Source organism: Acinonyx jubatus, chromosome C1 (assembly GCF_027475565.1).
Source record: "Acinonyx jubatus isolate Ajub_Pintada_27869175 chromosome C1, VMU_Ajub_asm_v1.0, whole genome shotgun sequence".
Lineage (NCBI taxonomy): Eukaryota > Metazoa > Chordata > Mammalia > Carnivora > Felidae > Acinonyx > Acinonyx jubatus.
The window spans coordinates 157,452,653-157,470,258 of record NC_069381.1 but is presented as its reverse complement, the minus strand read 5'-3'; the positions used below and the strand labels follow the sequence as shown (position 1 = coordinate 157,470,258).

General features: G+C 39.2%; 1 protein-coding gene across 6 annotated transcripts in view; it reads left to right on the top strand.

The window, feature by feature from the left end:
- METTL8 (methyltransferase 8, methylcytidine) overlaps positions 1–17,606 on the top strand; it is an 84,090-nt gene that overhangs the window by 11,246 nt on the left and 55,238 nt on the right. The window contains exons 2-3 of one of the 6 annotated variants that reach the window (XM_053215270.1): positions 59–298; positions 7,389–7,447. The exons of 2 other annotated variants lie outside the window; for them this stretch is intronic. In XM_053215270.1, the coding sequence (XP_053071245.1) occupies positions 274–298; positions 7,389–7,447 (84 nt within the window). In that variant the 5' untranslated portion in view covers positions 59–273. Of the gene's footprint in view, positions 1–58; positions 299–7,388; positions 7,448–10,475; positions 11,423–17,606 lie in introns of those variants that run through there. 3 more of the 6 variants (XM_053215271.1, XM_053215272.1, XM_015086143.3) reach the window with 3 other exon arrangements.

The window sequence follows — 17,606 nt, the reverse complement described above, 5'->3', positions numbered from 1 at the left end:
TTAGCTACATAGAGAACACAAAAGTTTATCCCTGTGATTTGTGAAATTGTCTCTGTAGGACACAGACCCTCTTGTCCTGGAGTGGAGCTGACCAGCAGAGGGTGCACGAGCTTTCCCAGGAGCTGGCTTCAAAGGCTAGGCTGGGCAGACCTGACTGGTGCCATCTGTGTTTGCTGTCTGATGATTAAGAAGTACTATAAATGAAAAGGTTCTGGCACACCAAAAACACAGTTACCAAATGGAAAGAGAGAGCAGTCTTAATGTCACTTAGCAATGTGGCAAGTACCTGCCGTAGTTGGTGAGTAGGAAGTTTCTAGATAATTGGAGTTTGGTCTTCTAGCATGGGTTATTTGTTTTCCACCTCCTCCTGCTACTCTTTGCCTTTTCCAATAATTTCTTTCTCTTTCTGGATTCTTTGCCCTTACCGTCTGAGCATCTGCAGTTGTTGGCCTTATGTGGTCTAACAAATCGGAGTCTTTTAAAACTGACCTTTCTCTGAACTTCTATGGCCCTAGGGTAAATGGGTCCTGGATCCAACTGTCTACAGCACCCTGTCTGGGTCCCTTTACCAAGGCTCTCACAGGTTCCATGGCATCTTTTCCTCCATGTAAATGGGTGACCGTTAGAAAAAAGACTTTGAGACTTTTCAAGTGTTACTATTACTACTGCCCATACCATCTTTTTTTCCTTCCTTCCCAAGCACGGATCCTCTACCTGTGGATATTGTGTAGAGTTTATATACATAGCGATTGTAAAAATATTTTTATAAGTTTCCTGAATATAAAGGTTATTTGAGTTTACTTAAAAAGAAAAAGAACTTTTGAGATGTGTGAAGAAGAAAATAGAAGGAACTCCTTGAGCATTTCAATCAGAGAAAACTGTAAATTCTTCCAGACTTTTCCTATACATATGTATATTTGTTATTACATATATTAATTTTTAAAAATGAGATCTTACTAAAGGTACGATTTTGTACCCTATTTTTTCCCCCACCTAAAAAAATCATGGACCTCTTTCCATATCAGTAAATTTAGGTTTATAAGCAATATTTTTGCAGGCTCCACACAGTCAGCACAGAGCCCGATGCAGGGCTCTATCTCATAAACCATGAGATCTTGACCTGAGCTGAAATCAAGAGGCAGATGCTCAACCCACTGAGCCACCCAGGAGTCCCTAAGTAACATTTTTAAGTAGCTACATGATTTTCCCTTACATGGATATACAGTAATTCAGTCAGTTTTCTGAAGATGACTATTTAGATGGTGTACAGTTTTTCAGGATAATGTACAACAGTGCCGTGACAAATGCTTAATATGTTCTTCTGGTTACATTCTTAGGATATAATTCTAGAAATTGAATTTTCAATCAAATTTATTCTTCAAGAATTTTCATACGGGGGCGCCTGGGTGGCTCAGTGGGTTAAATATTTGACTTCGGCTCAGGTCATGATCTTGTGATTCGTGGGTTCAAGCCCCACATCGGGCTCTATGCTGACAGTGCAGAGTCTGCTTCGGGTTCTGTGTCTCCCTTTCTGTATGCCCTTCCCCGCTTGTGCTTGCTTCTTCTTTCCCTCTTCTCTCTGCCTCTCTCAAAAATAAATAAACATTAAAAAATTTAGAAAAAAAAGAATTTTCATTTGTATTGACAGAGTTTCCTCAGAAAAGGTTTCTCAACGCAGTCTCCCCTGACAGTGTGTGAGTATGCTTGTTTTTCTATGCCACTGATCACAACATTTCACTTTGCCAAAATGATAAGTCAAATAGTTACTTACGCCATCATGCTCTTTTTAAATTTTTTTTAATGTTTTTATTTATTTTTGAAGGAGAGAGAGAGACGGAGCATGAGCAGGGGAGGAGCAGAGACAGAGGGAGACACAGAATCCGAAGCAGGCTCCAGGCTCTGAGCTGTCAGCACAGAGCCTGGAGCAGGGCTCCAACCCGCGAACTGGGAGATCATGACCTGAGCCGAAGTCAGACGCTTAACTGACTGAGCCACCCAGGCGCCCCACCATGCTCTTTCTTAAAAAATTTAGTGGTCCTGCCATTCTCCTGGTCACCCCAGAAAATTAAGCCAAAAGGCAGCAGTTCTCCAACTGTTTGGTCTCAGGACTCCTTGACACTGGAAAATTATACCCCCAAGAGCTTTTATTTATATGGATCATAGTTGTCAATGTTTACTATATTAGCAATTAAACCGAAGAAAAATGTAAATATGTATTCAGTCATTTAAAATAACAGTAATAAACCCACTACATATTAGCATGGATACCATTTTTATTAAAAATATTTTCCAAAAGAAACAAGTTAATGAGAAGAATGGCATAGCTTTACATTTTTGCAAATCTCCTTAATATCTGGCCTCTAAGAGAAGATGGCCAGATTCTTTTTTTTTTTTTAAGTATACTTAACACATGGTGTTAGATTAGTTTCAGATGTACAACATTTTGATTTACAATATGTACATTACTCAGTGCTCACTGTGATAAGTCACTGTCACCATGTGATGTTATTATGATATTATTGGCTATATTTCTTACATTGTACTTTTTGTCTCTGCAACTTATTTTAAGACTGGAAGTTTGTACCTCTTAATCCTCTCACCTGTTACACTGGATTCTTATGTTTGCTTCTGTATTGAGTCTGTGGTGATTTGTCGTTCTCTTTTAGATATGTGAAGAAAAGCTGATCTCACAGAGAAATGTGAGTAGTTAGAAAGAGGAGGAGTACTTTAATAGTCTCTTAGGATGAATGTGAATACTCTTCTTTGATATTATACCAAATTCCAATAAGTGGTAGTTTCTTAAAGGTGAATTGCAATATAATACTTGAAACCATATCAGTGTACTTCTCTTACTCTGCCACATTAAAATCCATGGATCGTCTTGCACTCTGAATGGATCTTTTACCCATGTATGATTTTGTGATACTGTATGTGTCATCTGGAAAATATTGGTTCACTGAGTTGTGCATGTCTTCCAAACGTTGACACATTTTATTATACCATGTCAAAAATACCTTATTCTCCTCAGAACAGTGTTGAAGTGTCAGAAAGCTGTTAAGCTAAGCACGGTGGACACAAGTTTTCTGGAACTCTAACTTTTTGCTTAAAAGCTTGAATTTTATTAATGGCAACAAATGGTGTCAGTTGTTTTCCTGCCAGGCTTACTTTGTTTCTGAGAAAATGCCAAAGTACAAATGGTGTTCCATGAAAACAATTGTTTCGCTTCATCAAGGATATGCCGAAGTGAGACAGACTTTTTTTTTTTCTCCTGTCGATGCATGGTTGGTGAAGAAAATAGTCACCTGCAGTACAGTTTGGTGCCACTGCCTTGATTCAGACTAAGGTGCCAGCAGTTTTATCCACCATTGCCTATGCATCATCAGTGTACCCGTCACCACTGTAAAAAAAGACAAAGAATATGTTGATATTATTAGGAAAAGAATTTTGACCTTTTGCGAACCCCCTTAAAGTGTTTTGGGCCCCTAGGGATCCCTGGACCACACTCTGAGAACCTCTAGTCCAAGGTAATCATAGGAACCCATTCTATTTTCAGAGACTGATTTAGAGATAGTTTGTGACTCTCAATTCTGGCCAGAGAAATCCGAGAGCAAGCCTGTTGAGGGGCTTGTGAGATAAGTTCTCCATCCCTAAAAAAAGACATAAGAAAGAAATAGTCCTTTTCTTCCTCTGGATGTTGCTGTGTCAGTGTGATGCCTGGAGCTGCAGCAGCCATGTTGTAACTGGCAAAGGAAACGAGCCTTAGGGTGAAGGTGATGCTCAAAGAGCAGGATGGAGAAATGGCAAGAACGTGGGTCCTTGATGACATCCTTGAGCTAAAGATGAAACCACACCTAGAACTGGCCCAACCTCTGGACTTCCAGTCATGAGAGATATTTTTCTCTCATTATTTAAGCCAAGATCTTCTGTTACTTGCAGTTGAAAGCACCCCCCAAAGACATTTTTCGTTAGTGTGATGAATATTTTTAAGTGTTTGGTGGCCATTTGCATTTTTTTGGTGAATGTTTGTTGATGGCATTAGCACATTTTCTACTGAGGTCATTTCTAAGTATTTTCTAAGTGTTCCTTATAGATCAATAGTACATTGCAGTGTTTTGCAGTATCTCCACTGGAGTCTTTTGTAGCATATCTTCCCATAAGCTTTTATAAACAATGTATTAGTCTTTTTCTTTCATTTTTAACTTTTTAGCTTTGGCGTCATGTTCAAAAGAGTCTTTTCTACCCTACTTTTTAGTAAGCACATATATTTTTTAGGCCTATTAAGGAGTATTTTTTACATTACCTGGAATTTATTTTGGTGTTAGATATAGCATTGGCATATAAATTTATTATTTCCAAATACGTAGGCCATTTTCTTTTTCTTTTTTAAAGATTTTATTGATTTATTTATATTTTATTTATTTATTTATTTTTTAGTAGGCTCTATGCTCAACATGGGGCTTGAATTCACGATCCCGAGACCAAGAGTTGCATGCTGTACTGACTGAGCCAGCCAGGCACCTCCCCTAAAGATTTTATTTTTTTGAGTAATCTTGATACCCAACATGGGGTTTGAACCTACAATCACGAGATCAAGAGTCACATGCTTCACCGACTGAGCCAGCCAGGCACCCCTTCCTTTCTCTCTCTCTCTCTTCCTTTCTTCTTCCTCACTCTCTTTCCCTCCCTTCCTTCCTTCCTTCCTTCCTTCCTTCCTTCCTTCCTTCCTTCCCTTCCTTCCCTCCCTTCCCTCCCTTCCTTCCTCCCTTCCTCCCTCCCTTCCTTCCTTCCTTCCTTCTTTCTTTCTTTCTTTCTTTCTTTCTTTCTTTCTTTCTTTCTTTCTTTCTTTCTTTCTTTCTTTCTTTCTTTTCTTCTACACCCAAGTTGGGGCTTGGACCCACCACACCAAGATCCAGAGTCACAGGTTGCACCAGCTGAGCCAGCCAGGCTCCCTGGTAGCCCATGTTCTTCAAACACTTTTTGAATAGTCCAACCATAACCTACTGATTTGAAATACTAGCTTTATTACAGATAGAATTCTTACATGCATTTTGACTAGTTTCTGGATTATCTATTCTTTTTCACTGCTTTGACTATATATCCTAGCACTAGAGACATGGCTAAGTGTACACATACTTGATGTATAGTGTACTCTAATGTCTGGAAAAATGAGTACTTCCCTACCCTCCTTTCCCCGATGCCACCGCAACTAGCATCACTATTTCCCTTCCAGTATTTTCCTGGCACTTTCTGCATGTGTATTCTTCCAGATAAACTTTTAAATTATTTGTTTAAGCTTCTCAAAAACATTTTTGGAATTTTGAATGAATTTCTTTAATTTTATGGATGATTTTGGTGAGAATTTACATTTTTACAATATTAATCTTCAGCTTCAGAAACCCATGTACCGTCTTCCTATTTATTAAAATTATCTTCCATGCCCCTCTGTAGAGTTGTATAGCTCTCTTCATATCAGTTCTATACATTTCTGGCTAAGTTTATTCCTGCATATTTCATATTATGTTTGTTATAATCATAAGAGGAAGCTTACCCACTGTATATTTTCTATTTTGCTATTGATGTTAAAAAAAAACATTCAGCTCATATTTCCAGATAGTTTTGGCTTCTTAAAAAAGAATAAGCACACAGGATACTATCATTTGTGTTAGTACAGTATATACTGTGTGAACTTGATTTATGAGGTATGACTGTTTAAGGCTGTTTAAGGAAACAGAACATACCAGAAGCTAGATCTCAATGAATATGATCTTTCTAAGCTGGTTATGTTATAGCAACAAGAACAACAACTTACTGTAAAAAAAAATTAAGGGTATTATCCTCAAGCAAAGAGTTTGCCACCACTGAGGATATGAAAAAGAATTAATAGGCCTGCTATGAGGACATTATCTGAAAATAAAATTTCAAAGATGTTTATTATTGGAATAAATGGTAATCTCTCAAAGTGACTTACTTGAAGGGTCAACACTTATTTTGATGTCCACATCTAGTTTTTAGTTAAACAACATCACTTTTAGACACACCTTATGTTATCAGGTGGCAAAAAAATGGCTGACAAGTTTTATGTGTTTTGTTGTTGTTTTAAAAGAATCATATTGTTTTTGTATTAAATAAGATTCATGTTGCCCCAGGCATTATGGATTGGCAGTGTTTCAGCTGTTGGGAAAATGAAATTTGCCAGTTTTCTAAGATCATTTAAAATAAACAAATTTCTTTTCATCCACATTACGGATTTAAAAAGCATGTGTGGGCTAGTCTTGTATCTTAATCACCATTTAAAATGTTTCTATAGAACATATGGTTCTAGGGCGCATGGGTTGCTCAGGTCAGGGGCTTAGGTCAGGATCTCATGATTGGTAGGATCGAGCTCCAGGTCAGGCTTGTGCTGATAGCATGGAGCCTGCTTGGGATTCTGTCTCTCTCTCTCTCTCTCTCTCTCTCTCTCTCTCTCTCTCCTCCCCCCACCCTGTCCCCTGTGCCCACATGTACATGTGCTCTCTCTCTCTCTCTCTCAAAATAAACTTAAAAAAAAAAAGAAAGAAAATGTAGTTCTGAGCTTTTAACAGCTGACTTACAGATAATATTAGAAATAAGACCTTTTATAGATTTATAGGTTTCTCTACATGATGTGATCGAGGTTAAATATATAATTCTTTCTTGGGACTCCCGGCTGGCTCATTCAGTAGAGCATGTGACTTTGATCTTGGGGTTGTGAGTTCAACCCCCATGTTAGGTGTAGAGATTACTTAAAAATAAGTCTTTAAAAATATTTTATATATACATATATAACATTATGTATGTATGCATCTATCTATACATATATATATATATATATATATATATATATATATATAAAATGTTCTTACACAACTTGCTATGGCATTATTATTCATGGGCTTTAAAAAATAATTCCTAAATTTATTGATTTTTTTTAGTTTATATTATTTCTTGGAATAAGGTTTATTGTATGTTTAGGTAAAGAGTGTTTGTATCCTTTATTTCTTTGAGTGAGGAGTCTGGCTCCAAGTCAGAATCCTATGTGTGATGTTTCAGGCCTGACCATAGGCAATTACAAGATTTTCCTGGAAGGCCTCATGGGAAGAGCTACCATTCCCACACAAGAATTGGGGTATAGCCAGTGCATTGCAGTTTTCTGGAGTGATTGCAGTCAAGGCTCCCCTGGGCAGTCATGCTCAATAATGAGGACTGCTGCTGAGATACTTTCTCCACTTTGGTGGCTCAGTACTATTCCCCTCTTAGCTCTTCTTCCCCCAGCCCCACTCCCCTTTGCCCACGGATCCATAAAAAGGCAGGAGACAATTTCCGCCATCTGTGCTGCATCTACGTGATCCTTACCGAGTGCCATTCCGCAGGGAAAAATGGAATGCTGGAGAGCTGGTGCCTCTCGTTGCCTCTTGCTTACACCGTTGCAGTAAGTAAAAGGCTCGACTGTTAATTTCAGTGTGGCTTGTCCTAATTTACCATTTCAGTACCTGATTGCTCAACAGTAGGAGGTGGGAATGGTGTTCCTAATAATTTACTAATTTTTCATCTGATAGATTTTTTCCTTTTCAAGCTTTAAGGGGTGCCATTTATTTTTGTTCAATTTTATTTAAATCCAAGTTAGTTAACATACAGTGTAATAACGATTTCAGGAGTAGAATTTAGTGATTGATTCATCACTTACATGTAACACCCAATGTTCATCCCGACAAGTGCCATATAGAAATGTTTCTGGAATTCACTGAATAATAATTTGACTTTATATTTGTGAGGTATGATGTATTTTATAACGTTCTGTGCAAGAACTTTGTAACTTAGGAATTATCTCCATTTTGCAAATGAGCCAATAGGTTCAGGCCCAGTAAGTGACTTTTCTAAAAGTCATGATAATAGATGGTTGGACCAGGACTTGAACTTGAGGCTTATTATATTCTTAGTTTAGCACTTTCTACTCTGCTTCCCTACTTCATTGTTAAATTAGTCTTACCTTCTTGGGAAGTTGGGACGACTTTAGGGCTGTTTAAACTAAGAAGTATAGTGCAAGGCTTGATTCTGTGGTGTTCATGAAGCCTTCTGGAAGTTATAAGTTAATGATAATGACAGTAATATCAGCTAAAGTTTACTGAGCACTTACCATGTATCCAGCACTACATTACATATATATTTTACATAGATCACCTTCTGTGACCTTCCTATATCTTAGAATACTCTTATTAGCCACCTTTGAGTAAATTAACAAAGTATCTCGTCAGAGGTTGTGTGGTAGCCCGTGGCAGAGCCTGCACTCATTAGTCCAAACCCTTTGCCTCTCCGCTTGAAACTGCTTTCCAAGAAGACTTGAGGTGATTCTGCCCTACTTTGCAATATTTCAGCTATTTTTTTTTAATTTTTTTTCAACGTTTATTTATTTTTGGGACAGAGAGAGACAGAGCATGAACGGGGGAGGGGCAGAGAGAGAGGGAGACACAGAATCGGAAACAGGCTCCAGGCTCTGAGCCATCAGCCCAGAACCATCAGCCCAGAGCCTGACGCGGGGCTCGAACTCAGGGACCGCGAGATCGTGACCTGGCTGAAATCGGACGCTTAACCGACTGCGCCACCCAGGCACCCCAGCAATATTTCAGCTATTAAAGAGGAATAAGAGGGGCTCCTGAGTGGCGCAGTCAGTTAAGCGTCTGACTTCAGCTCAGGTCATGATTTCGCGGTTGGTGAGTTTGGGCCCCTGGTTGGGAACTGCACTGACATTGCAGAGCCTGCTTGGGATTCTATCTCTCCCTCGTTCTCTGTGCCTGTCCCACTCTCTCTCAAAATAAATAAACCTTAAAAAAAAAAAAAAAAGGAACAAGCGAATTCTCTGGAACAGAATCTCCTAATACAGTATTTCTCAATGTTGAAAAATGTATAAACCTCCATTTAAAGGGGAAAAAATTCTCAGATCTCTGGGTTGACTTAAATTGACATATTGTTATACAAATCTAGGTAAAAGTCCTTGTGCATAGAGCTCTTTTTCAACTATAAAATCAAAATAAGTATAAATACCATCACAAGGCCAATAAAATGCAAATTAACAGCATAATGTGACTGCTGATGTGTTACCAAAACTAAATTGCAGCTCTCATTATTAATTAGGTACTGACCTCCTCCACGTAGGTTCACTTGACTTCAGCCCATCTTTACTATCACATGCTGTGTATCTTCTCAATTCCCTTACCACTTTTCTCAATTTGAAATACGGCAGAATCTTTTGCGGTGTGCTATATACTCAGATGCTTCATTTCCATATTATATCTGTGCTGCTTGTTGCCAACGAGATCATAAATGCAAACCCAGGCACTGAAATCAAGTAGCAGTTATACCTTTGCTCCTATTGATTTTGTTTTTAGATTGTCATAATAAAAACATGATTTAAAAAATTGTCATAGGACCTCAGTTTGACAAACCCAGTTTGCTTGTTTGTTTTTAATTGTTTTAAGTCATCTCTATACCAACCCACAACCCCGAGATCAAGAGTCACATGCTCTACTGACTGAGCCAGCCACGCACCCCAAAGGCTGTTTTCATAGGTGTGTCCAGGAGGAGATTTTTCCTGAAGAGCAAGGAATGGAGATCTGTTGTAATGACCTTCAGAAGGTTAAAATGAGGTGGTGGATGGCCATCATGTTTTTAGCTCCTGTCCATGCTAAAGTTTCTCTTTCATGGGTGTTTACAACCTTGTGGTTCTTTCTAGCCACATATGAGAGCTTCTCTCATTGAAAGCAGGATTTCCTTCCCATTGTTACAGTGTTACTGTTTTTGTTACTAGGTGACATGGGTTAATAAACTCAGAAGGCCTCATTATTAACCCATACATTCTATCTCTCTTCCCCTTCTTTTTCTTTTCTTTTCTTTTCTTTTCTTTTCTTTCCTTTTCTTTCCTAAAAGAAAATAAAATCTTTTGTAAGATTTTATTTTTAAGTAATCTGTACACCCAACATGGGGCTCTGATTTATAACCCTGAGATCAAGAGTTGCATGCTTCATCAGGTGCCCCCCCTTTCCCTTATTTCTGTTTAACCCAGACTTAAGCCCCGTGAAGTCCATCAGCTGCACCCCACCCTCATCCCTCCTTCTCCTCTATCCTCTTTATTTTTTTATTTCTGGTCATTTTGGGCTTATTTCATGGTCATCAGTTCTATTCACCCTCAATTCCACTGTCCTAAGTCACCACTACTTTCTGTACCACCAGCCTGGACAGGCCTAATCTAGATAAAAACAAATATATTGCCCCCAGACTGCCAGGTGGTAGAGGAAATCATATAACTGCTTTATCAGGTTACTTTTTTTTTTTTTTTTAAGAGAGAGAGAGAAAGAGTTCAAGCGCGGAGAGGGGCAGAGGGAGAGAGAGAGTCTTGAGCAGGCTGCAAGCCCAGCCTGGAGCCCAACACAGGGCTCAATCCCATGACCCTGGGATCATGATCTGAGCCAAAATCAAGAGTGGGATGCTCAACTGACTAAGCCACCCAAGTGCCCCACTATCAGGTTACTTTTGGTTACAGATAACAGAAAGCTCAGATTGGCTTAAATAATTGAGGGAATGTATTGGCTTAATAACTGAAAAAGCCAGAGGTGGGACAGGCTTCAAATGAAACTTAATCCAGCTACTTAACAATGGCATCTAACTTCTTTTTATCTTTCAATTTTTCTTTCAGAGTTAGTTTCACCCTAAAGTTGTACCATCCTGAGGCCAGACCAAGATGGCTTTTGTTATGTACTGAATTGTGTCTCCCCAACTCTGCCCCAATTCATGTGTTGAAGCCCCAATCCCCAGTGTGACTGTTGGAGATGGGGCCTTTATTGAGGTAATAATAGTTAAGTGAGATCATAATGGTGGGGCCCTAATCCAATAAAACTGTGTCCTGGGGTGCTTGGGTGGCTCAGTTAAGCATCCAGTTTCAACCGCAGGTCATGATCTTTCCATTCCTGAGTTTGTGAACCTCCTGTCTGGCTCCATGCTGACAGCTCAGAGCCTGGATGGAGTCTGTTTCAGATTCTGTATCTCCCTCTGTCTCTTCCCCTCCCCCACTCGTGTTCTGTCTCTCTCTCTCTCAAAAATAAATAAACATTTAAAAAAATTAAAAACAAACAACTGTGTCCTTATAAGAAGAGAGACACTAGAGAGACATCTCTTTCCCCAAGCATGCATGGAGGACACAGCGGTCTACAGGCCAGCAAGAGATACCTCACCAGAACCTCACCAATTCTGATACCACCTTGATACTGAACTTCTGGCTGCCAGAACTGTGAGAAAATAAATTTCTACTTTTTAAACCATCCAGTCCTTGGCATTTTGTTAAGGCAGCCTGAGCTAACTAGTAACAGCTTTCAGCAGCTACAGGGCATCATGTTTCCTCTTTCATCCATAACAGGTACGAGAAACCATCTTTGTCCTAAAATCTCTGGCAGTAGACCTAAGGTGCACTCTGTTGGACAAGTTTAGTCACATACTTACCTCTAAACCAGTCACTATACCCATAGGTTTGGAATGTGGCTGATTGGCTTAGCATAGATTAAACAGTTCACCTCTAGTTTCAGCCAGGTCTCCTGTGGCTTCTCTACAAACTCAAAGATTTCAAATACATGAGCTATTTATTAGTGGGGAGTGAGTGCTCAGGAGGCCACCAATAAATGATCACTAATGTGAGTCACAACTTCAGATGGACCAATTAGCTGTTAACATTCCTTTACTCAAATGTTGTTAGTTTTCTTTTCCATTTTTTTCTGTTCCTCCTTTTCTCAAGTTCCCTACCTTGCAGCCTCTTCACAAAGAGAGCATCAGGGATTCGGGTGGGGGGTGCCTGGTGGCTCGGTCGGTAAGCATCTGACTCTTTCTGCTCAGATCATGATCTCATGGTCATGAGATCGAGCCCCACATTGGGTTCTATGTTGGACATGCGCCCTGCTTGAGATTCTTGCTCTCCCTCTGCCCTTCACCCCAACTTGCTCTCTCTCTCTGTCTCAAAAAAAATAAAAACAATTTTTTTAAAGTTATTAAGAAGAGAGTATTGGGAAAGGACTCATTGAACAATCTTCCCTTCCACCACAAACTCACCTGTTCTCACTCATCAGAGGATGAGATTGTTCTTGACATCTTACGTAGTTAACTATGTTTTTGGTGTACTTAATTCCCCACCCTTCCTCCCACTTTTTGAAATTTGTTTGTCAACCATCCATCTCTTTCCAGTATTTTCATTCTTTTTTTTTTCAATATTAGGTTTTCTCTCATTCTACAAAGATACTCAAGATTCTCTGCATCTTAACAAATAACTCTTCTTTGATCTAGGTGACACCTCAAGATTTAGACAAGTTCTCTCTTTTCCTTTCCACCGCCTATCAGATTCATCTCTATTCACTACCTCCCCTACTCATATTGACCTACTTATCCCTCAACTCTGCCTTCTGCTGGCACAGCCAGGATCAAAACACTTTGATAAAGGTCATCATTGATCTCTGCTTCCAAAACCTGTTATTTTTAGTTTCTTTTAGTGTTCTTTAGTATTTGATCACAGAAGCTGATTCTTCTTCCTCTACCTGTCTCCTAAGTGTTGTATTACTATGAGTTCCATCTGTCTCGTTTTTTCTCTTGGTCAATTCATCATGACTTCAGCCACCACCTGGAAACCAGTGATCTGTCTCCCAAATCTACATCTCTAGTGCCTACCAGCTACCTAAATTCATGTTGCAATACCCATTTAAATATATTGTGGGATCCTTAAAATTTGTCATGTGCAAACAAACTATCTTCTCTTCTCTACCACTGTCCCACCATTGTCATAACCTTTTTTCTGAATTCTGTCATGAATAGTCTCATCCTCTACCCAGCTACCCAAGCCAGAAGTTGTGTTTCATGTTTGGCTTCATCCTGCTTTCACATCTAGTCATTTCAAACAAAACAAAACAAAACAAAACAAAACTATTGATTCTGACTCTAAAACATGTCTTGACTTGGCCCCTTCCTTGATTTTCATGCTACTGTCTTCTCTAGCTCCCATGATCTCTGACAAATTCTTATTGTGTGGAGCCCTCATTTAATCAGTTCTGTGTAGGAGTGGTTCTCAACCATTGATGTGCACCAGGATCATATATGAAGATTTTAAAAGCTATACATGCAAAGGGGTGCCTGGGTGGCTCAGTCAGTTAAGTGTCTGACTTTGGTAGTTTGGTAGTATAAAACCATCATTATAGTCTTTATAGAATACAAATCTGGTCATGTTGCTCGCCTTGTTTAAAACTCTTCAGTTGTTGTCAATGCCTTTAGGAAAACATTGAAACTGCTTAATTTGGTAGAAAGATTCCTATCTAGCTCCGGCCTAAATTTCCAGCCTTATAAACACCTCCCACCCCTACCCCCACCCCCTGTCTGCCCTTCACATCATAGACTGTAAGGATACAAAGTTAATTCTTTTAAATAAACTTTTCATTTTAGAACAGTTTTAGATTTATAGAAAAATTGTGAAAATAGCATAGCTACCATATATTCCATACCAAGTTTCTCCTATTATTAACATCTTATATTAGTATGGTATATTAGTCGCAATTAATGAACCAGTGTCAATACATTACTGTTTACAGTAAAGTACGTAGTTTACTTGGATTTTCTTAGTTTTCACCTAATATCCTTTTACTGTTCCAGAATCTCAGTCAGGACACCACATTGCATTTAGTTGTCATGTCTCCTTAGGTTCCTCTTGGCCCTTACAGTTTCTGAGATTAACTTTTTTTTTTTTTTTTAATGTTTACTTTGGGAGAGAAATAGAGCATGAGCAGGGGAAGGGCAGAGAGGAAAAGAGAGAATCCTAAACGGGCTCTGCCAGTGCAAAGCCCAACATAGGGCTCAATCCCACAAACCGTGAGATCATGACCTGAGCCAAAATCAAGAGTCCAATGCTTAACCAACTAAACCACCCAGGCACCCTTCAGATTACCTTGTTTTTTTTGATAACCTTGATGGTTTTGAAGAGTACTATCAAGTATTTTAAAGAATGTTCCTCAAATGAGGTTTGTCTGATGTTTTTCTTACGATTAGACTGGGGTTATGGGTTTGCGGGGAGGAAGAAGAACGCAGAAGCAAAGTGCCATTCTCATTACATCATGTCAAGAATACATACTATCGACACACCTAGGTGGCTCAGTCAGTTCAGTGTCTGACTCTTGATTCTGGCTCAGGTCATGATTTCGTGGTTTGTGGAACTGAGCCCCAAGTCAGGCTCTGTGCTAACAGCATGGAGCTTACTTGGGATTCTCTCTCTCCCTCTCTCTCTCTGCCTCTCCCCACTCATTCTCCCTCTCTCTCTCTTTCTCTCTCTTTCTCTTCCTCTCTCTCTCAAAATAAACATTAAAAAAAGAATACATACTATCAACATGACATCACTGTTGATGTTAACTTTGATTACCTGAGTTAGTGTTTGTCAAGTTTCTCTACTTCAAAGTTAACTTTCTCCCCCTTTCCATACTGTACTCTTTTTTAAAAAAATAGTTTTATTTATTTTTGAGAGAGAGACAGAGCGTGAGTGGGAGAGGGGGCAGAGAGAGAGGGAGACACAGGATCCGAAGCAGGCTCCGGGCTCTGAGCTGTTAGCACAGAGCCCGACATGGGGCTCGAACTTGGGAACCTCGAGATCCTGACCTGAGCTGAAGTCGGATGCTTACCCAACTGAGCACCCAGGTGCCCCTCCATACTGTACTCTTTAGAAGGAAGTCACTCTGTGCAGCCTGCACTTAAGGAATGAGAAGTTATGGTCCACCCCCTTGAGGATGGAGTATCTACATAAGTTATTTGGAATTCTTCTGCATGGGAAATTTGTCTCCTTTCCTTCATTTATTTATTTAATCAATCATTTGTATCCATATGGACATATGGATATTTATTTTATTTGGGGGTTATAACCCAAACTATTTTGTTGCTCATAGTGTTTCAGCTTTGGCCCCATTAGGAGCTCTTTCAGTTGGCTCACATGTCCCTTTAACATACCTCTTTCATTGTGGGGTTTGGGGGTTTGTTTGTTTTATTTTATTTTTGAGCACTTCCTTACTTTCTGGCACTTATTAGATGCTCCAAACTCATCTTGTATATTCCTTGCCCCAGTCCTAGCATCAGTCATTTCTCCAAGGAGCAGTAGTTCCTTTTATTAGAGAATAGTATTAGAAACCAAGATCTGGGTGCTTCATGTGCTTGTTGCTACTGGGATGTGGTTACTTCTAGGCCTTCTCAGCCAGCAGAGTAAGGAAATATATGTATATACTCTAACTTGCTAACATGTATATACATATCTACAAATATTTCTATATATGACATCTGTATTTATATAAAGCTCTACATGAGTTCATACTGATGATTCCATTTCTAATCCATTACCACATGTATCATTCCAAGCTTCTTCCCTTTGTTTGTAACCTTCCATTCCCAGTGAGAAACCTGGTTCCCACCATCTACTATTTTTTTCTTAATTGTTCAATTCCAATGTGTTTTTATAGTGCTTTCAGAATTGTTAACCCTTTTTCAGCTGGATTACAGTGCTTATTATACTTCTTGCCTTTAGTTTTAAAGACTAATTCATTTTCAAAGTTACCTTATTAGCATCTTTTTCCAAATTAATTTTTATTTCCTGAATGTACCATATGCTTTCACACTTTTTTGTCTTTAATTGTGCCAGTCCCTCTGCCTGAAATGTCCTGGCTTTTATCCTTATCTCCTTGGAATATTGCCACTCATTCTTCTAGACCCAGCACAGATTTTGCCTCCACCCAGAAACTTTCCTGGCCACTACCAATAGCCTTTAATCATTCATTCTTCTCTGCTCTAATAGCACCTTGTACCCACTTTTACCACACATGCGTCAGGACTCCTTGTTTGCATCTCATTCTTCTTCACTGGATGGTAAGATCCTTAAGGTCAGAAACCAAATGGATTTGTCCCTGGATTGCCAGGACTTAACAGTAGTGGATATGGTATCTTAGAATCCTCTTGGATGAAAAAATAACAGAAAACCTAATAGTGGCTAAAATATATAAGGACTTATTTTCTTACCTAGCAAGAAGTCCAGAGGGAAGGTGGTAACTAACATTGGTTTACCTGTTCAGGGTTGCCATCAAGAATCAGATGTTTTTCCTCCTTTGTACATAGCATTGCATCTAAGTTCAGGAAAGAGGTAGGGTGAGATTGTGCCAGCAGGATATCCTCTGCCCCCTTTTCCTCTGTAGGAAAGCAACGACATTAGCTCCTTAACAGGTTTCTGTCAGCTAGAACTTGGTGTCTTGTCTCCTCTAGCTGTAAGAGAAGCTGGAAAAGTGAGTTTTTAGGAAGACTAATCTTTTGAATAAGAACAAGATGTTGGAATAATCACAGATGCTCCAAGTAATCACAAGACCACAAGGAAATCAGGGATCTGTTTCTTATTGGATAAAAGGCCTAAGGATAGAAAACCAGTCCAAGAAGGCTCTTCCATACAAGAAAAAAACATGAGTGATCCAAGTGGGAGCACAGGTAGAAAGCACAGGTTCATCTTTTGTAGAATCTAACATACTCTGGCCATCCACTCTATAATCCTAGACAATTCAATATTCCTCTCTGGAGCCCTTCATCTTGTCTTTTCTCATGCAGAAATTGTACCATTCATGTGAATTCTACTTTTTATTCTTTGGCCCCTTTTCTGTTACGCCTTCTGTGGTTTTGCAGTTAGAATTTCCCCTGATAGTCCATGGTGCAGTTTGCCTTGTTTTTTTGCAAGTTATAACTAGTTGTAGTTCTTTAAAGTAGAATTTACACAGTGCTATAGCTTCTGCTTACCTAAATTCCATGTTATTTTGAAATTATAGAAATACATTCATTTGGGCACCTTTATTCACTGATTCTGTATTTCAGGCTTTTTATACCTAACATCCATTTATGATATAAAGTTTTTATAATATTCCATTTTGTAACAGGGGAGCATTATTGATACATTAGTCCAAAATGTGACTGGGCAAATCCTGCATATGTGTACAAGTACCTTCTGCCATCTGCTATGCCTAGGGATAGAGACCTTTGCAATGAACAAAAAGCAGAAGTCTTGTTAACAGATGAACTACATCAATCTCACCCATGTGCATTTTTTACTAGCACTTGTCGAGACTGATAGCACATAAAGTATGCATGTAACTTAGTACCCTTTCTCAGCCCACCAAATCTAATTAATGCCTCCAGAGGTTACTATAGTGCACACAAATGTGAAATGCCAGGTGAATGAGTTAAAACAGATTTCATTCTGGTCCAGCATAATGATTTGGGAAACAACTTCCAGTGTAAGTAGAATGGTATATCCTTCAGATGTTTAGGATTGAGGCTCCTTTAAGATGGGCTGACATGAAATCCCTTAAAGAACTTGTGAGTCCCAGTAGACCCTCGTGAGTATATGGTGTGGCCCCCTTTAAGGGCAGTCATAGTGAGCAAACACTGAGCATGAGATTTCCATTTTGAAGCTGCAAAGTGACTGATGTCATGGTGTGATCAAAGTGCTCTGCAAATACTTACTGTAATTATTGTTGTTGTTCTGTTCTTGCTAATAGCCTTATTTA